Raw genomic sequence first — 18957 nt, 5'->3', positions numbered from 1 at the left:
CCATTCCTGGCATGATGACTCTAAGAAAATCTAACACACAATCTGTGTAAAATAATGTCACCGTGTAGAATGGCCCAACACCTCCAGAGATAATACAAGATAGATGGCACGAAATCAGGTCAAAACGCCCTCTTGCAAGAACGCCATCTACCTTAACACACACTACCTACACGCCAGGGGTCCTACGTGTTTGCAGTTGACGGTCTACAACAACAATACTGGTCAGTCAGCGGGCGCCATGTACGTGTCCCTGTAAGCCTATGTATTTTTGGAAGTATGTGACAATTATCAGTAGACCTAGCTGTGTAATCTTTGTCAGAAATATCAAATATTCTCTGTTCATTTCTCTATACAACAATCATATTCACGTGAAATCATTTTACAAACTTTCAGTCAAGAAATAATGTAAAAATGTGTATTTTACCATAGCAACATATAGCAACATTTATTGGCCATAGATAGAGGGTAGGTAGAGGGCGTTCTAGTTAGAGGGCGTTATGACTGTGATTTGATGGCACGTAGGCATATATTTGTTTAACCTGGATCGGAAGGCATAACCTTGTTCTGATGTAATGTTAGATGTCGATCTTCTGTGTTGGGAGGTAAAAAAGCACGTTGTACACATCCAGGCAGCATGGCTGCAGCAATCGACAGGTTCGAGTTCCTGGTCAAAGAAATCTCTTGTCACTTGTCATCAGGAAGAGATACTCTGGCAGTCGTAGGAGCCCTTTACGTTGTTAAAAAAACAATCGATCTAACATTTTATACTGTTGACTTTTTTACGGCGTGTATTGCTAAACAGCTAGGTGTTTATCGAGACCTGAGTCGGCGTTTCGGACCTTGGGCAGGTAAACTGAGTAAATTTCCCAGAAATGTCAAAATAAGGGCAACAAGTACAGTCATTTAAGCAGTTCAAGAAATCGTGATGTACCTATTTTAGGGGAAAATTATAACGTCTGATGGTTGTGTTATGCCCTTGAAAAGTGACCGTGTAAGTGTTATTGTATATACTGAACATATTTACAGACAGGTGATTCCCATGGTCATTGTACATGAAATCGCACCCACACTAGTTGCCTTTGATGATTATAGTGAACAAAAGCTTAAAGTGGAAGGAAGGAGGAGGACTGTTGGATACAACCTCACTTTACTGGTACTGCAAATCCAAGCATACATTTAGCTTATTACAACGTTAAATGTACTACCTCCATATTTTATATTTCTGACATTCGCTCAGTCGGTCGACCAACAAGATAAATGTCAGAATGCTAAAGGGACATACCACCAAAAGAAATTCAGAATTTTTTAGTTGGTTCAGCTAAATACAGAAATGAGTTGCCTTTGAATCCTAACTAAACCGGTCGTCATATGACTGAAAAATTGTTGAGTACGACGTTAAACCCCAATCACTCACTCCTAACTAAACCTTGTGGGCCTATATTTTCCAAAAAATGTCAATTAAGAGAATTACAAGGGGAAATCAGTCACTGGTCTAAACTGTCTGCTCAATGAGATAACATGCAAAAGAGACAGGGCAAAGATTCTCACAATGCAATGTTTGCTCGTGGATCGCACATATAGACAATATGATAGATTGAAAGCAAATTATAAGCCTAGTAAACCAAATGTGATCTTCCTTTCCATCGATAAAGTTTTACAAAGTATTTGTAATTGCCAATGATCTGTACGGTAGAACTAAAGTTACACAGTAGACCACGTAATTACAACAGAATACTTTGTTTGACATTCAAGTCAGCTGAACATTTTCCATCATGAAGACAAGGGGAGGTAACTGACTCAAAAAAACATGCTTTCTAAATACAGAGGCTTGAGTGACTTTATGGTCGATGGGAAATCCTGGATAAAACTGAATATTGTTCATTTAAAGTCGGATACTTGTCATTAGACATCATATCTGGAAGCTTCATGTAGATGACGTCTAAAATAACAGTGCAATTTTTCAACGCTGGCGGTATGTCCCTTTAAATAAGTAGGGAGATCATTTAGCTTGCTGAATTAACATTTAACTTTAACTGCATGTAAAACATAGGGGTAGAACAAATATATTCTAATCTGTTGTACCTACCAGTCTCAATAGCAAAGTTGGTGGAGCGTCCGCTTCGGGAGGCATTTGATCCAGGATCAACTCTGGGTTGGGTCACACCTAAGACCTTGCTTGGCGTTCAGCGTGAAGAGGATAGTGGAATGACTGGTTGCCTCGTATAACTATAACGGGGCAGCTTGCTTGCCTTTGAAGCAGCACTAGATAAAAGAGCGGTAGAAATCCATCCTGCAACAAGGAGGCAAATTTTTTTTTTTTTTTTTTTTGATTGGTGTTTTACGCCGTCCTAGGAGGCAAATTACATGCACTCTGACTCCTTTGTCGTCATATAATTAAAAAATTGATAAGGACAATGCTAAACCCCAAGCACTCATTCACTCACACTATTCTACCTCCATGAGCTAATTAACCTGTTTCTTTGAAGTCTCTGACACAAATTGAATTAAGACATGCTTTTATCAGGGATTTACTGATTGCTTAGTGATGACCCCCTCCCCCCCCCCCCCCCCTTCACACACACACACACACTTTTAATAAGCCATTGAAGCATTCTGATTAAATGTCATGATATCTGGTCAACCAGGGTGGTAGCGTAAAATTGTAGCCATCAGTTATGTTCCTCCACAGTAGCTAGTTAAACAAGTATCAGGTTACTCAAAATATATTGTCTCCTAGTTCATACCATAACATTTGGTCATACCCCTGAAAGAAAATAATTGCATGCATCATAGCAAACGTAAATTATTAAACCAGTTTAATGAGTCCAATGTAATTATTACCATTTTGTTACTTCTAATACACATACCAAAATTCAACTCTACTGTGTTAATTGCAAATCTGGAAATGTGATGCTGGATATTAACATTTTAAACTGTTGTATTAAACTACTTGTGTTTTTGCTTCTTTCAGTTGTGACTGGAAGCAGTGAAGGGATTGGCAGAGCATATGCTCAGGAACTTGCAAGCAAAGGGTTAAATATCATTCTAATAAGTAAAGGAGAGAATCGGCTCAGCCGTGCAGCCGAAGAAATACGTAAGAAACTTTGACAAATATGTATACTAGCAGATGCATGACTTACTTGATCGCCTGCAAAGAATGAAATTTTGCCATAGTGTAACTGAATATTTCAACCTTGCCAATGCCCAATGAATAATAGCAAAATGGTAATGAATTTGTTTGAAAAAATCCACATTGCACATCATATTATGATTCCATATTAGATAGCAATATGAGCTCTTTCTTTTACAGAGGTAAAATTTATAGAGATGCCTCAAAAAACATACAGTAAAATGAGTATATTAAATAGATATATTGCCAGTAGAAAAAAAATTGTGCTGTTATTTTAGGCCTAATCTACATAAAGTTGAGACTTTCAGATGTCTGCTGACATGTATCTGTCTTTGAATGAACAAATGTCGTATAATTTGATCATTATAGCCTCTTGAAATCATGTCATTTTTTTTTTGTATTGGGTGGCTTACTTGTGGGGAATACATACACTTCTCATTTGACTAATTTTAGATCTCCTATTTTTATTACCAGATTTCATTCAGTGTGAACTTTAAGGAGGCAATTGAGTGTGTTACATTTATGTATGATTTGGACTGTTTGACAGATTTTTACAGACTGTTTACGTATTAGTTTTAAGATTGAATGTTTTTTTGCTTGAATAGGGGAAAGGTATCGAGTGGAAACAATTGCTGTGACAGTCGACTTCAATGCTGGAAGAGATGTGTATGACAGGATCCGAGATGCCATCAAAGGCAAAGAGATAGGAATTTTGGGTATATACATATGAAAATCCCAAATTCAGCTGTGGATAACCCATTGTAAAATGACACGATTTATTTCTTGTCATTCCTGAAGAAATTATGTTCATCTACCAAATTAAAATTTGTTTTTTTATTGTGTTAATGTATGTATACATGTATGTGTAAACTACCTGTAATAGTTTTGTCTACTTCGACATTGTTCTTAAGGACAGTAGCTGCAGATTTCCAGTTTTGTAATACCTAATGCACTCTTTTCGACCTAAAGAAAACCTTGTATTGTGACTTATGTGAAATAACTTCAAAGTTTTCATTTGCTTTCAGTAAATAATGTGGGTGTGATGTATGATTACCCTCAGATGTTCCTTGATGTACCTGAACGGGTAAGCACAACCACAACATTTTCAAATTAGCTACAACTTTTTATTACACGCCGATGAGCCATGTTCCCACTGATCCATTGAAATCTCTGAAAAATGTCCTTGAAAGGAGTTTTTTTCTGGAATAATTCTTTTAAAGTACTTTATTGTGGAATGCTGAATACCATATTTTATTTTCCAAATGAACTGATAAATAATGGTGTGGGGGGGGGGGGCCTCTGTGACTCAGTTGGTTAGCGCAGCGTAATGACCCAGAAGTCTCTCACCAATGCAGTCGCTGTGAAGTCCAGCTCGTGCTGGCTTCCTCTCCAGCCGTACGTGGCAAGGTCTGCCAGCAACCTGCAGATGGTCATGGATTTCCTGCAGGCTCTGCCCAGTTTCCACCCACCATAATGCTGACTGCTGTCGAATAAGTGAAATATTCTTGAGTACGGCGTAAAACCAATCAAATAAATAAATAAACTGATAAATAAGGTGCCAAAATAATATCCATAAATCTCCACATGAGAATTTCTGCCTAAACGGAATGTCCTGGAAAAGAGCTAAAAAACATAGAACATCAAGTCCTTGAAAATCATTTTCTTCATAGTCCCCTTAAAAGTTGCATCTACAGATATGCATTTCTTCTACATTTTTAGATGTCTAATCATCAAACAAGTGTTAACTCCTTTAAATTCTACATGTGAAGATGTTCCTGCGCACAAAATACAAACAACTGTAAATAAATTGTTCTGTGATACAAATATAAATTGTTACTTGACTTTCTTTCCCAGAGATTATGGCAGCTTGTAAACGTCAATGTAGCTGCTGCAACGATGGTGAGTTACATGTGTATGTAAATGCATTTTAATGTGGACCTTTGTCATCAATACAATATATTCAACCCAGCCATGGACAGGGAATGTGTATATTCCCCTACTATCATTGTTTGTGAGGCCTTATTGACAATAAGTGGTCTCAACTCTCCTTCGACTTTGTGTGCAGACCACTTGTCTTTCACCAGTATTGCACTATGGAAAGTTTATGAATGACTCTCCAAAAGCTGGTGTATTACACAGGCATTACACTGACTACCACTGTACGAGTGAAAAATTTTTGAGTATTATGTATGGCATTAAACAGCAATCTGCTAAATAAATAATTATCAGTACAATATATGTATTATCTCTTTTTCCCTTGCATAAATTTTTAGATTTGATCATATTGCTGTAATAATGTGCTTTGGATGAGAAATTCTCTTTCTGTGATTGCATAGATTTAAATGCCGATAGTCCTTGATGTATGTGAAACCTGATGATGTCCATTGCTTTTCTGTCATTCCAGATGACACATATGATTCTCCCGCAAATGGTTAAAAGGTGGGTTCAAGACCAGCTCCTTTCATGACATACTACAGCACTAGCTTTGTATTTTAGAAGTACTTGGAGGGCCTCTGTGACTGAGGGTGTTAGCACGCCACGTGGTGCTATGACCCAGGAGCCTCTCACCAATGTGGTCACTTTGAGCCTCCCCCCCCCCACCCCAGGTTCTGCCTGGTTTCCTCCCACCAAAATGCTGGCCGCCGTTGTGTAATGGAATATTCTTGAATACAGCGTAAGACATCAATCAAATCAATAAATAAATCAAAGCACTTGCTTGATTCCTGTTTTGTGGTTCTGGGAACGTGGCACCAGCTTAGCACCTCTAATTTGGCTCTCACTCCAGGCAAAATTGTTCTGACAACTATTACCAGTAACGTCACCATGGCAGGCTACTGACTTTCAAGACTGACTGCTGGGGCTTTAGGAAAACTGTACAGTGTAGTTTAAAGCAATTTTTACACTGCAAGAAGAAAGCTGAGAAGCTTTTTTGTACTTTTACATGTTGGGCCACATTCTGTACTCAAATTACGAATGAAAACCAAACACATTCATGCATTCATTAATTGATCTTTTAACACAACCAAAACAATGGGTGGTAGATAGAAACCAGCAGCAAGAGAAACACCAAAGAGGACTATTCCAGGTGGGTCCCAGATTTCAATGACTGATGTCAAGATATTGAGAGTAGGGGCTTCTCAAGACTTACTGTAAAGATTCAACCCTTTCAAAGGACTGGAATTCATGCATGCTATTATTATGAAAATGAGGCTAAAATGATTTATTAGTGTCACTGCAGATGAAAGCTTCCTGAAACTGTGCAAATTATTTCTCTACACCCAATATTTCTCTCAGAACGTTTTAAAATATTGGTTGCACAACGGCTGAAGAATTAGCGAAAGAATCAGCTAAGCACAGAAAGTAGATCTTTTTTCCTGTGACTTAGCAGCTCTGTAAACTGATAGGTCGGTCAGTCACATTTTTGGCATCATAGCTTTGAGCATTTGCCTGAGTGCATGACCGTACAAAATTCTATACAGGGAATGTCACGGCTACATGTATTGTGAATTTGTGCTTTATATTTATTTATTAATTTATGTTTGCTCTCACTCAGGAGAAGAGGAGCAATTGTTATAGTATCATCAGGTGCCTGTTCCCAAATTACTCCTCAGATGACAGCTTATGCTGCTACAAAGGTCAGTTATATATTCATTTCTGGCACTATTATATTTCAGTTTTTGACATGGCTGAAGGGAACTTACATGACCTTCATTTACCTGTAAAGATGTACATTTTTGATGGATTTTTAGGTGAAATACAGTGTAGGTTATTGTTTATACCAAATGCTTGTTTTAAAAAAAATGCCAATTAATACATGTATTGCTATATTTTTATTTTCAAAGAGCTATCTGGATTACTTTGCACGAGCCATTGGATATGAATACAAGGACAAAGGCATTGTGGTTCAGTCATTGCTGCCCTTCTACGTTGCCACAAGAATGACGCAATTCAGCAAGACCCTGTCCAAGTCTGGCCTGTTTATTCCCTCCGCCACAGTGTATGCTCAACATGCTGTCTCCACCTTAGGCTACTCCAACAGAACGACTGGATATTGGCCTCACACCATACAGGTAGGAAGCAGCAATTGAACTGATTAACCTAATGTGCAAGTTTAGGTTTCTACTCCTACTGCAGATTTACATGTGGTCGAAACACAGTTAAAAACTTAAAGAAGCAAAGTTATCATGTTTTCTAGTTTTTTGAGTTGTGTTTTGATTCGTTTTTTTAGATAGCAGGTAATTTTTGTACAGAAATATCTTAAGCATAATAGGCTAAATACATGTAGGCTTGAGGGTATAAATAGTCCCAGACAGGCCTAAATTTATACCTGCGCGGCTAAATTACTGTGCAGGCTGATGTCATTTTTTTTTTGTGATGCTGCATTTCATGACATGTCATTGTGACGTCAAACAACTATTCCAGCACTGTTTGCAGTCGACAAAGCTTGCATGAGTGTTCTTAGTTCATCTTTACATATACTGAAAACTGGCTTGCTATTTGATAAATATTGTAGAGATAAAATCGTTATCCACCTGTTGAGAAGGGTGTATGATGGGGATTTAAACCCTGAGTGTGAAATAGCCACCTCTGCTTCTCAACACACACATAACTTATGTCTTTGAATTGATGCCAGATTGATGCCAGTTTGATGCCAGTTTAAGAATATATTCCTTCTTTTCAGTCTTGGTTCTCTGCCTTGATACCAGAAAGAGTTTGGATGTGGGGGGCATCGCGTCTTAACACGGCTCTCAGACGTCAAGCTCACGAACGATTACGACGACATTCATTACGAATCAGTGGTAGCTACGAAACTTCGCAGGATAGCACACCAGAAGAAAGAGTTGTGTCTTGATGTATGTTATACCGTAGGAATATCTTCAAGTCTAGATCTTGTGGGAAACCATCCTCAAAGGGAGATTAAGATTTCATGATGTGACTGATGCAAACTTGCACACCTGCATATACTGTCTTTTTTATCTTTTTTTTTTTTTTAAATACATGTATATAAGAATGTTTTATATAGTGAACTTGCAGTGTTTGATACAAAACTTACATCGTCTTATTTCATTGTGAACATAGCATAACACAATTACAGGTATTGAATATGACTACAGATAATAATGTACAGGAATAGAAATACATTTGTTGCTTTGGTTGGCCAGTGACTAATACATTGTATTAACAAACCATGAATGATTGTTTTTTTTTTTTTGTTTTTGAATAATTGCTGGTCATTTTATAACTGGTAAATGCATGACTGTTCAATGTAATAAACATTGAACTAAAAAAGGGAAGCTTATGACTTTATAGTTGCAAGAAAAATCACATTTGCAACAATTGTACTTAGACGACAGATTGGCTATCGATGGTGTTTTCAGCCAATCACAGGTTTTAATTCCAAAGTACTTATTGATGAAGAAAACGTCTTCATGTGAAGATAGTAGGGGCGGAGCAAAAAAAAACGTGTGCCGAGCGAGCAGAGATTGATTGACAGGTCACCGACCATGTGACATCACAACGGCTGCTGGGTGGACACACTGACAGACCAGTGACATGAAGAGAGGGCGTGACTTTGCATGAAATAGCCAATCAGTTGTCGAAAACGGATAGAGGTCATAATGAAAAGAATCTATACTTAGAATCACTTTACAGCACTGGCAGTATTCATCTTTACATAAAATTTAACAGAATATTAAATTGTGCAATCTTTGACACCCAAAGCCACCAAAGACCATAATTCAGAAGAGTAATTCAATTCTGTTTTGTTTACTTTTCTATACTACTCTATATACCACCCCATCTATAAATTTGCAAATTGACCCTTGCGTGCGGTTATGTGATAATGTTATATACCAAAGAGATGCCACTCTGTAGTTGTATCTCAAAACTAACCTTTTGTGTGTTGGTTGATCAAGATAACAACAAGGCAAAAACATCTTGTATCACCTTCAAATAGGAAAGACTGTTCAAGAGTATGAGGTAGAAGGGAATCAAAAAAAAAAAAAAAAAAATCTTTCAAAATAGTAACCTGAGTATCGTGCTGTTGCTTCATCATTATTCTTGAAACAGAATTATGGCTTGAAAATAGAACAGTCATGCAAGCATAAGGAGGCCAGGGCATATGCAAATTACCCATGTTTTCTCAGCTATAGTCTCGTAAATTCACCTTGTTTTCTTGTTATTTCAAGCTGTCACAGCAAGAAAATTAGATTGTATAATACCTGATGTTATTTATCTAAACAGATGTGTTTCTTTCTCATTTGATTTTCATTCCCATAATGGTTTAGATTCTTGTCAGCCCATACTCTAAAAAAATAGACTGAAATAAGTGACTGATACTCAGGCTATAAATTGGTAAATGAATGGGTTTAAAATAACACACGCACTTGTAATGTCTGCCTGATATATATCCTGTGCTATATATTTTTGTACTGGAATGTGATACAGCATATCTAGGTGAATGATTTAACTGGAGGATCCAAATGATCATTTGTACTGAACTGGACTACCTTCATCACATTTAAGATTTTTCTTTCAGTTTAGTGCAAAATGTGTTTATGTTCTGAATGCAGCAAGGTAGAATGGTTTAATTGAAATATAGAGTGTTACAGTGTCTTTCATGGTTTATTTTCATGAACGAAATAACTTTAAAATAAATGCTATGGGCTGTATTTGTTGAACAAGGCTACTGGTATTATGAGTTAGTTTAATGTGATTATCTGTATGTCTAGTGATTTCATGGCACATTTGGCGTGTTTTTGGTGGATATTTATATATATATATATATATGTAAACAGTGCATCAAAGGAAGTCCCCCCCTCCCCAAAACCATGTCTGACATTTACCAAGATGTTTGCCTGATTGTTGTGAAATTTTGCACACAGCATCTCAGTAATCAAGTCAACACACTGTGGCAAGGATTACAGATGTGCTGCAATGAGCATGCGCAAACGCATTATCAGTCAGATTTTGAAAATTTTAGAAGATTATAGATAATTTTGGCTACCTGTACAACCAGATAATGTTAAAATCTGGTATAACCACCACGCTTTTGTATCACACTGAGACAGTCAGCTCGCATCGTGTTAATGAGGCATATGATCCGATTTTGAGGGATGATTAACTACTCTTCCTGAAACAGATGTCTAACATCATCAAGATTGGACACCGTTGTAACACGGTGATACACTGTTTCAACTGGTCCCACAAATGTTCAACAGGATTGAGATTTAGGGAATTACCGGGCCATTGCATGTTCAAAGAAAACATTTATCACTCTGGCACAATGAGGACGAGCATTGTCATCCATAAAAAGAAATCCATTGCAATCTTGAATCTGTTTGTAAAATGTTGAAAATCCAACCGATAATGCATTTGCACATACTCATAGGAGCACATCTGTGTCTACAGAGTAATCCTTGCTACAGTATGTTGACTTGATTACTGAAATACTGTGCAAAATTTCACAACGATAGAGCAAATGTTTTTGTAAATGTCAAACACAGTTTCAGAGGGAATTTGCTTTTGATGCACTGTTGCCCTTCCACGGCAAGTACATTAAATGTTGGTTGAATGAATTGATACATGTGCATGAGCTGATCAAAACATTTGACAAAATATGAACTAATGCACAGTTTGACAGCAAGAAGAAGGATAGCACAAATGGATTGTTGCAATACTGCTTTAATACATCGTAAGAAGTGCAGGTTCAATTCCAGCCTTTATACAAGAAATTTGTAAATTCCCATCTCTCACTATTCGTAAGGGCCTTAACTGATATATTTATTTGATTGGTGTTTTACGTCAAACTCAGTGGGCCTTAATTGATGATTTGCAGTCGTTCATTAAAATGCTACTTGTTTTCCACAGATATGCAAGTCTGTATTTCACCTGAGGAAAAGTTTGTCAGTAACTTGCCAAAGATGACTAGTTTTCTTCAGGCACCCTTAAATAATTATCAATTCATGTGTGAAGATAGTTGAGATGGCCAAGCACTGTTTGAAACATCTATTTGAAGCAAAATTTTGCAAAGTTTACAATGTCTTTAAATCAAGGACTCAAATATTATGCACAATTACTTTTATTTATGTATGCATTTACATACATTGTACATTCGATCATAACACAGGACAACAACTATAAAAGGTCCAACACATGTAGTATAATTGTTAAATAATTTTGCAGCCTAACAATTTTCTATTCCACCCCTAAAATTCCACCCTAAAAAACTACTGAGGTTGCCTACTTAACATGGGTAAATATACTAGTATGTTATAATTTACACATTAAAGATTAAGGTGTGAAACCATGACTGGGTGTAAAGATAACAATTATTATCACATTTTTAGTATCACAGTTCAACCAAATATTAAGAACCACTGGCCAAATGTATGTATACATGTATCACATTCTATGATGAAAGCATATCCTTGAATGCAAAATGAAGGGCCTTCTTCGTGAGCTGAGTGACAGCAGATACCATGTACAGGAATTCCTCATGCTGACGATCATCTGAAATAAGAAAAAATAAAAAGTGTAACCACGTCATCACTTAGAAATTGCAGTGCTTGTTTTGTTGCAAAATTTTGATCAATCCCCATCTGTGCTTTGTTTTCTGTATGCTGTAACATTTTAATAATTCATTTATGATGCGCTTAAATGATTTAGATGGCCATGTTTTCTGTGCCTTCAAAGACAACTTTGCGTAAATAACTGTACCGGAAATCCCTCTCTCAAGCAGTTTTCTCCAGCGTCAGAAAAAGCATAAATCAACTACAGAATGATCTTAACAATGCAATGAAAATTCATTCAAGTGAACATAAAGTCAGCCACTAAAGCTGAATTAATTAACAAAGCAGTATTTCAGAAATGTTGTAAAAAGAAATTTTATCAAATTCACATTGCTTATCAACAAAATAAATAGCAACAATCGTCAGTACCTAGCCACTCATTCTGTGATGCCATTTTGCCATGTTATAGCTATCTAGAGTGACGTCACAACACCTTGGAGCTCTTCCGTACCACTGATATTAAGCAATATGACAATGGGAAAATACAAACAAAACGCCTGATACCCAACCAGAGAGTATCAGCTATGTGCTGTTCAAAGGGCCGATGTTTCTTTTAGTTTGGCGCTCGGCCAGGGAGATGTTCATGGACACAAGCATTGTGTTATAATGATCCTGCTCGTCCTCGTCCTGCATGTGTGTAATTAAAGCATTTTTGCCTAGCTGGCTGTACCGACTTCAAAGAATTTACCAAACATAGCAGGACCTTCTGATTGATAACTGAGCCTTTCATTCAGATTTTGGGAAGATATTTTCGTGATAATTCTGACTTTGCTAAGGAAAAATAATGCAAAGTCACAATATTTTTCTTCAAGCAAAGACTCTCCTGAGGTGGTTTTCTTGCCAGCTCACCCTGCCCAGCTGCTGCAGTATCCTGCCCAACGTACGCATTGTGACATGGGCAGTCGTTGCCTACTCATAAATGTGTGGTTCAAAATGCATCAGTTTAACACTTTAACTGCAAAATCCAATTTATTGCATTGATATCTGTCTGTCCACTATAAGAAACCACACTGACAATTGAGAGCTAATAGGTTTCTTGACATGACAGCCAATTTTCACATGCCGCTTTCAGAACCAGTGATTGGCCAAGTTCATAGGGGATTCTACAACATGGCTACTCAGAGTGAATTGTCCGTCACTGCTAATTCCCAATGCTGAACTTCATCTTCTCATCTTTTAAATCTTTATAGAATTTTTTTACATATTTTAATGTGATGACAGTGTTCTATATCATTTTTTCTGTGTATATATAATGGCAAACTTTACGTTCACTTCCATAATTTGTCCTGTTAATTTAATGGGTGGTCAAGCAATATATCAACTGTTAGTCACTGGTCCTGAAATTTTATCTCACGCCCATACATATTTAACGTATCACTGTTAGTCTATAGTGTGCGAATATAATAACACCACGGTTGTCATTTGCAGTGCAAACACTGGCTTGAGTTTTTGATCTTGTTGCCATAATGCTTTCCATGATGCATGCCGTAGTTCAAACATTCATTGTGCAAAATTACCTTGGGAAGAAAAGTCATGAAGGTCAATCAAAAGCTCCTTGAAATTCTCTGTTATAGAGGTAATTAGATGCACTCTCTCTTTAGCGCTGTCCATGATTTCTAAAATCTTCTGGGTCAAACTTATGACATAGTCTTGGCTAAATCCATTCTTTGAGCAAACCTGAAATAACCATTATGCAGTATGGTGAAATTTTTATTTTTTCTTCTAGTGTAAAATCAATGTGTCATTTTGATCGGCTATTCCCAATGGAGCAATAAATTGCTTTTAAAAAGGTAGGTTTTTACTGATATCTCAACTACATGTTACAAGAAAAAGTACTGTAAAATGAAGAGCATGGTTTGAAGGAAAATATGTACATGTCAATAAAATGACAAAATTGCCAGCAATCTGATGACTGGTGCATGTAATATGTGAGCCAACAAATTTGTAACCATCTTTACACATGGCATTATTAAGTATAGGATTAATACTGTAAGATAAGATAATGTGTAAACTGAATTACAGTGAACGTTTAGTTACCCCACATAGTGATGCAATGATGCTAGACAGCTCAAGCACTCGACCATTTATTGCCTTGCTAATCAAAGTTTTTGTTGTGATAGTATCACCACAAAGTAGCATCAGATTTGCATAATTTTCTGGGAGCCATTCCTCTGGTATACCTACAACAAGTAAAAAACAGACAAAAAATTCAGATATTAAAGGAACAGCTACAGGTATGCAGGTGGTATCTGAAGATTTTTAAGGAATATCTATCTGTTTCAGCACACTTGCTTACATGTACATTATCAAAGCATTACTCACATGAAAGTTCATCCATTACACTGATTATGTCATCTTCTGACCACTCTTGAGTTTTGCAGTGAAGAATTTGGATTGTATTGGCAAGGTCCTTGAAATAATAGCTTGTCTGTTCTGACCCTGTTGGGGATGTGTCGCACATCTCATACCAGCTAATTTCTTCTGTAGAGGAAAGTAAAGTTGCACATTATCTTCAGACAGATCTACTATAACGCTAAACATAATTCTGAAAAGTTTTCATTACCACTACTTGTTTTTAAAGTTAAAGAGTCAATGAAACTTCAAGTGAATTGTGATTTGTATGGTTCATGATCACAATGAATCATTCATTTTTGTCTTGTTTTTGTAAGTGAATGCTAATGTTAATCCCATTTCACTTGTCGCTGACATTTTTGTAAAACTTTAATCCCACTGAAAGCCTACAACACACTGAACATTTTGGCAGAGACATTTTTATGCTATAGAGTAACAAGGTAAAATTAACAGTAATAATTGTATATGTATCCAAATAATTATGAAAACTTGTCAACAATACTTGACATCAGCATTTCATGAAAACAGACAAGATATACCAATATTAAACGTACGTATTTGTCTGATGTACAATGACACACATTCCGTTCACATTTACTGCTGCATAAGGTCTCACTCTTTAACTGGTTCTATACACATGTATTAATAACATGAACATGTACTTCCTATACACCATACGTGGACCTCCGTGGCCAAGTAGTGAGCGTGCTGGAGCAGAACATTGAATCAGGAGCTCCTCACAAAGTAATATGGTTCAAATCCATTTCCTGCTGGCTTCCCTCTGGTGGTACTTGAGAAGGTCTATTGGCAACCTGTGGAAGGCTGTGTGTTTAATGTGGGCTCGGCACGCTTTCCTCCCACTATAATGCTAGTCGCTATTGTATAACTGAAATATTCTTGAATACAGTATAAAACACCAATCACATAAATAAATTAATATGAGCCATACTTTCATCAGCTACTGGAGTCAACCGTTACCAGCTTATGCCGCGATAATAATGTATAACAATTCTAAAGAACAGTAATGTGACAAGTGCTTAATCATAATAGCCCACCTTCAACTACTGGTCCATACAGAATGAAGAGTAGCCTGGCCTGGTGAACGAGTGGAAATGGCTTCAGTATTCTTGTGAGCCAGAATCCACGATCCTGGACTGACTCACACTGATTCAGGAACACTCGTCGGAAAAATATTCTGATGTCATATTCTACCTTCAGGTTTGCCCCTGAAAATCACAAAATGGTACACAGATGATGCATGGAACATGTATTTTAAAGGAGAATTCAACAGTGAACACCTGCCGAGTCAACATACGCATAGACACTTAGCTGGGTGAAATTATTCTCATCACCTTACCTAAAGTGCTACTGTGTCCCCTGTGTCCAAGCTCCTTATAAATTTGATAAAACTGCTGTGATAGATTGACTAGATTGGCAGAATACACTGAACATTTTCTTCTGTCATACACACGTGGTGCCCACTTCTGACTAGGAAAAATAAATGTCATATCTGTAGCGTAATTAGCTTGCTGGGTTATAAAATACATTATTTAAATATATTTGAAGGCATGATCCATTAAAAATTTCACAAACAAATACTCGTAGATATTTTTACAACATATTTACCCGGTTTTCCTGTTAAGATACTTGTCAGTGTTCTTTGCATATTGACGTGAAAACAAATGCAGTCAAATGCCCTGATACATTCTGCCTCATCCCATCCAGCCAAAACTGTGTGAAGAAACTTTCCAAAACATGTAAGCGCAATGCATTTTGAGATATCTTCACAATCCTTGGTGTAAGAGCAGCTCATCTACAAGACAGAACAAATTTATTTCAGTATTGTTTACTTTTTAATGCAAAAATTTTTTTTTTTTGGAAAACTTAATACAAGTATGTTGAGTTTATATGTTTTTTGTGTTAAAAATATTTTCAAAATAATGTTTTTAGATATTTTCTATTCACTTCACAATTCTTGCAGCATTATTTTTTGTTATTTGTTCTCTAACACCATGGTCTACAATTTCACTTATACCGATCATTTTCATGGGTGAAGAAAACTGGGGTGCTTTGGGTAAAGTGACAACCTTTGGCAAGTTACTGACAAATTTTCCCCATCATGTAGACATGGGTATGGGGTCGCTCACATGATGACCGTCGACTGTTACATGTACCATACTGAGAGTGGGGGAGTCCACCAATTCCCAGTTCAATGCTGAGACTGAACAATCCTGCAACATTACTTGATTCTGTGGCTAGTATTGTTTAAGGAGTAATAAATTTACCTTGTTCAAGAAGTCAATAATAAACTTCAGTCTATCTTTTGTGGCATACAGGCATGTTGACCTCTTCAACAACAAACCTGTCAGGGGAATAAAGACCACATACAGTACATGTAATTAAATATTTCCACACTTAGATTAGTAAGCCTACTGTAACTGTAATAAAGAACACTAACCACTCAATATAGTTGACACATTCAATATAAATACTTACACATGAAAATTATTCTTTGGAATTAATTATTATTTGTGCCACAAGAATTGGAAAATGTCAAATTTGTACTTTAGCTCTAATTATATGACTACAGCAGCACTTTTCTTTCACCTAATTTTTCAAAATTTCGGATGTAGTCTGCTTGCTTGTCAACAGGGACACTCTTGTGTGGTAAGGGTTGTGGAAGAAGATGGCGGCTGAAGTGGGAGGTACCTCTATAACCTTCCACTAGGTTTCTCATCATCTTTGATGTTATTGTCAAAATACTGAGATCCTTAACTGCAAACAGAAAAAGAACAGGTGATTTAATGTTAAAGAGACACTGTCACAATTTTCCAAATGCGGCTCTGCACATGACATGTACTTTAGCAACTCCACCTTATGAATCCTAAAATACATTATACTAAATAAATGAATCTTAAGTCGCATTAAGTGGGACTGGGTGCACTGTGGCATTACTTACCTGACAGACACAGCAGCACTAATTTATTTATTTGTCTGATTGGTGTTCTATGCCATACTCAAGAATATTTCACTTAAACGGTGACGGCCAGCATTACGGTGAGAGGAGACCAGGTAGAGTCCAGGGGAAACTCATGGCCATCCGCAGGTTGCTAGCTGACCTTCCCACGTATGGCTGGAGAGGAAGCCAGCAAGCACTGGACTTGAACTCAAAGTGACCGCATTGGTGAGAAGCTCCAAGATCATTGCGACGTGCTGGCGTGCATACCCTCTCGACCACATAGGCCCCTCAGCACTAATTACCTTTATTATCTACAATAACTATGATATGATCATGCACTAAACAAAATTTACATCAGAGTTACATCAAAACAGCAAAGTAAATGTAGAGTAATACACTTGGTCTTTCTTTACGTTGATACAGTCTGCCTTTTTTTTCCCATAAGTACTATTGTGTCACTAAATTCCAGGACTCTTCCAGGACTTTCAAAACCAGTTTGCAGACCCTCAGCACATAGAAGTACCTTTCACTTTTGCCTTCCAATTTTTATCCAATGTTTAACCACTTAGCAACATAATAATTATCAACTCAAATCAAAATCCTCTTAAATGTCAAAAATTTTCAACCCAAAATAATCATCATTTCTATCGAAATTAAAAGACCTACAAACAAATTCCATAACTTTCAAGGCCTGGAAAATCTAATTCCAAATTCCAAGGCTTTCAAGGATTTTCCAGGGCTACTTGTGATAAACCTGTATGTTGAAGAAGAAACCTCAATGATCAATTTTGGAGACAGATTTCCTATGTAGCACTTCAGCTGTGCATGTATTTATACCAACGGAAAGTTGAAGTAAATTTTGTATTGTACAACTACAGGCCATGTAGATCCGTAAATAATATAAGACAGAAGATGTACATATTGTTGAATAATACCCCCAAATACCTCTACAGTACCACAGACTATATAGATATCTTATCATATTGATGTAGGCCTATTATTTACAACATCACTTCAGCATTCTAATATTCAGAACAAAAGTTAAGCAGAAGGTTTGTAATGCATAAGAAGTAAATAACAAACATTTAGATAAGTTAACAGTTAACAAGAAAATATATTTAATGCAACTGAAACTGAAAGATTTTCTTAAAACTATACCTGAAAAATACCCCAGTATGTGGTATTTTAATTCAATAGGAAGTATGTCAAAGTAACCCAGAGGTCCATCCTGAATCACTTTCTCTCTGATCTCTTCTTTTTCAATTTTTTCAAGCCGGTTCGATCGTCTTAACTTCTTGCACCTCAAGAATGATTTGATAGTAATCATTGTTCTTCTGCAAATAACAGCAAACAAAGTGTGAGATTAAAACTGAATCAACGCTAAGAATAGTCAGGATTACCATATAAAAGTAAGTAACTTAACTATAGTATTGAAGTTATTAAACGAGTTGAGTACATAATTGTAGTTTTGACCGATAGCTCATCTTTCTTGACGTATCGGGTACTGTACTTGACACATTACTTCTTCTTCAATACCAAATAAATTTTTAAAACAGGAAAGATTACCTGTGTTTGTCAGTGTCTGTGTAAGTGGATTTCACTTTTCCCTGAACAAACAAAAATTGATGCCTGCGCATAAAATGTGTACGGGGCACTCAGTTCAGCCCACGTAAAAAGTCAACGGGTACACGTTGGTCTGTCAAATGGAAGAAGCATACGACAGGTTCCCGCGCACGTGCCAATGTTTTGAGGCACTACCTTTCGTTGTTTCTTATACAGAAGAGCTATCTGTTAGACCTCTCTAGTCGCATAAAACTCCAAAAGCGATAAATTGTGACAAACTTACGTATGCACAGTTAACTTTCTGACGCTATTTAATGTATCTATGGAGATAAAAGCTGTGTTGTTTTAAGTACTAAGCGCATTAAATTAATTTTATCCCTCGC

At 36.8% G+C, this 18957-nt stretch overlaps 2 protein-coding genes across 3 annotated transcripts; one reads left to right on the top strand and one right to left on the bottom strand.

Annotated features, from left to right (window-relative positions):
• The first annotated feature begins 611 nt into the window (after positions 1-611).
• LOC135466843 (inactive hydroxysteroid dehydrogenase-like protein 1) lies at positions 612-9865 on the top strand. Of its 2 annotated transcripts, XM_064744579.1 has the most exons (9): positions 612-848; positions 2972-3094; positions 3736-3846; positions 4156-4214; positions 4985-5029; positions 5535-5569; positions 6684-6765; positions 6973-7200; positions 7812-9865. In XM_064744579.1, the coding sequence occupies exons 1-9, from the start codon at positions 635-637 to the stop codon at positions 7980-7982; spliced, it is 1068 nt and encodes a 355-aa protein (XP_064600649.1). In that variant the 5' UTR covers positions 612-634; the 3' UTR covers positions 7983-9865. The 2 variants fall into 2 exon arrangements, with proteins under 2 accessions (XP_064600649.1, XP_064600650.1); XM_064744580.1 differs by lacking the exon at positions 4985-5029.
• Positions 9866-10195: 330 nt separating this feature from the next.
• Positions 10196-18733, bottom strand: LOC135466975 (F-box only protein 47-like). The gene is made up of 10 exons (XM_064744729.1): positions 18578-18733; positions 18170-18345; positions 16660-16827; positions 16338-16414; positions 15679-15865; positions 15108-15278; positions 14023-14181; positions 13738-13880; positions 13218-13377; positions 10196-11641 (listed from the first exon to the last, which is right to left on the bottom strand). Exons 1-10 carry the CDS (start codon positions 18646-18648, stop codon positions 11541-11543), a joined length of 1413 nt encoding a protein of 470 aa, XP_064600799.1. The 5' UTR covers positions 18649-18733; the 3' UTR covers positions 10196-11540.
• Positions 18734-18957: the final 224 nt, after the last annotated feature.

This window comes from Liolophura sinensis, chromosome 6 (genome assembly GCF_032854445.1).
Source record: "Liolophura sinensis isolate JHLJ2023 chromosome 6, CUHK_Ljap_v2, whole genome shotgun sequence".
NCBI classification, from domain to species: domain Eukaryota; kingdom Metazoa; phylum Mollusca; class Polyplacophora; order Chitonida; family Chitonidae; genus Liolophura; species Liolophura sinensis.
The sequence above is the reverse complement of the archived record's forward strand: the minus strand, read 5'-3'. Positions and strand labels throughout refer to the sequence as shown.

What these genes read in the sequence shown, in the direction of transcription:
- LOC135466843 (XM_064744579.1), top strand. Translation starts at nt 635, where the DNA reads ATGGCTGCAGCAATCGACAGGTTCGAGTTCCTGGTCAAAGAAATCTCT. An exon ending in CAGCTTATGCTGCTACAAAG is followed by an intron (nt 6,766 to 6,972) that starts GTCAGTTATATA and finishes TTATTTTCAAAG; the next exon opens with AGCTATCTGGATTACTTTGC. An exon ending in ATTGGCCTCACACCATACAG is followed by an intron (nt 7,201 to 7,811) that starts GTAGGAAGCAGC and finishes CCTTCTTTTCAG; the next exon opens with TCTTGGTTCTCTGCCTTGAT.
- LOC135466975 (XM_064744729.1), bottom strand. Translation starts at nt 18,648, where the DNA reads ATGCGCAGGCATCAATTTTTGTTTGTTCAGGGAAAAGTGAAATCCACT. An exon ending in TTATTGACTTCTTGAACAAG is followed by an intron (nt 15,866 to 16,337) that starts GTAAATTTATTA and finishes TCTGTCTTGTAG; the next exon opens with ATGAGCTGCTCTTACACCAA. An exon ending in TATCTTAACAGGAAAACCGG is followed by an intron (nt 15,279 to 15,678) that starts GTAAATATGTTG and finishes TGTGATTTTCAG; the next exon opens with GGGCAAACCTGAAGGTAGAA.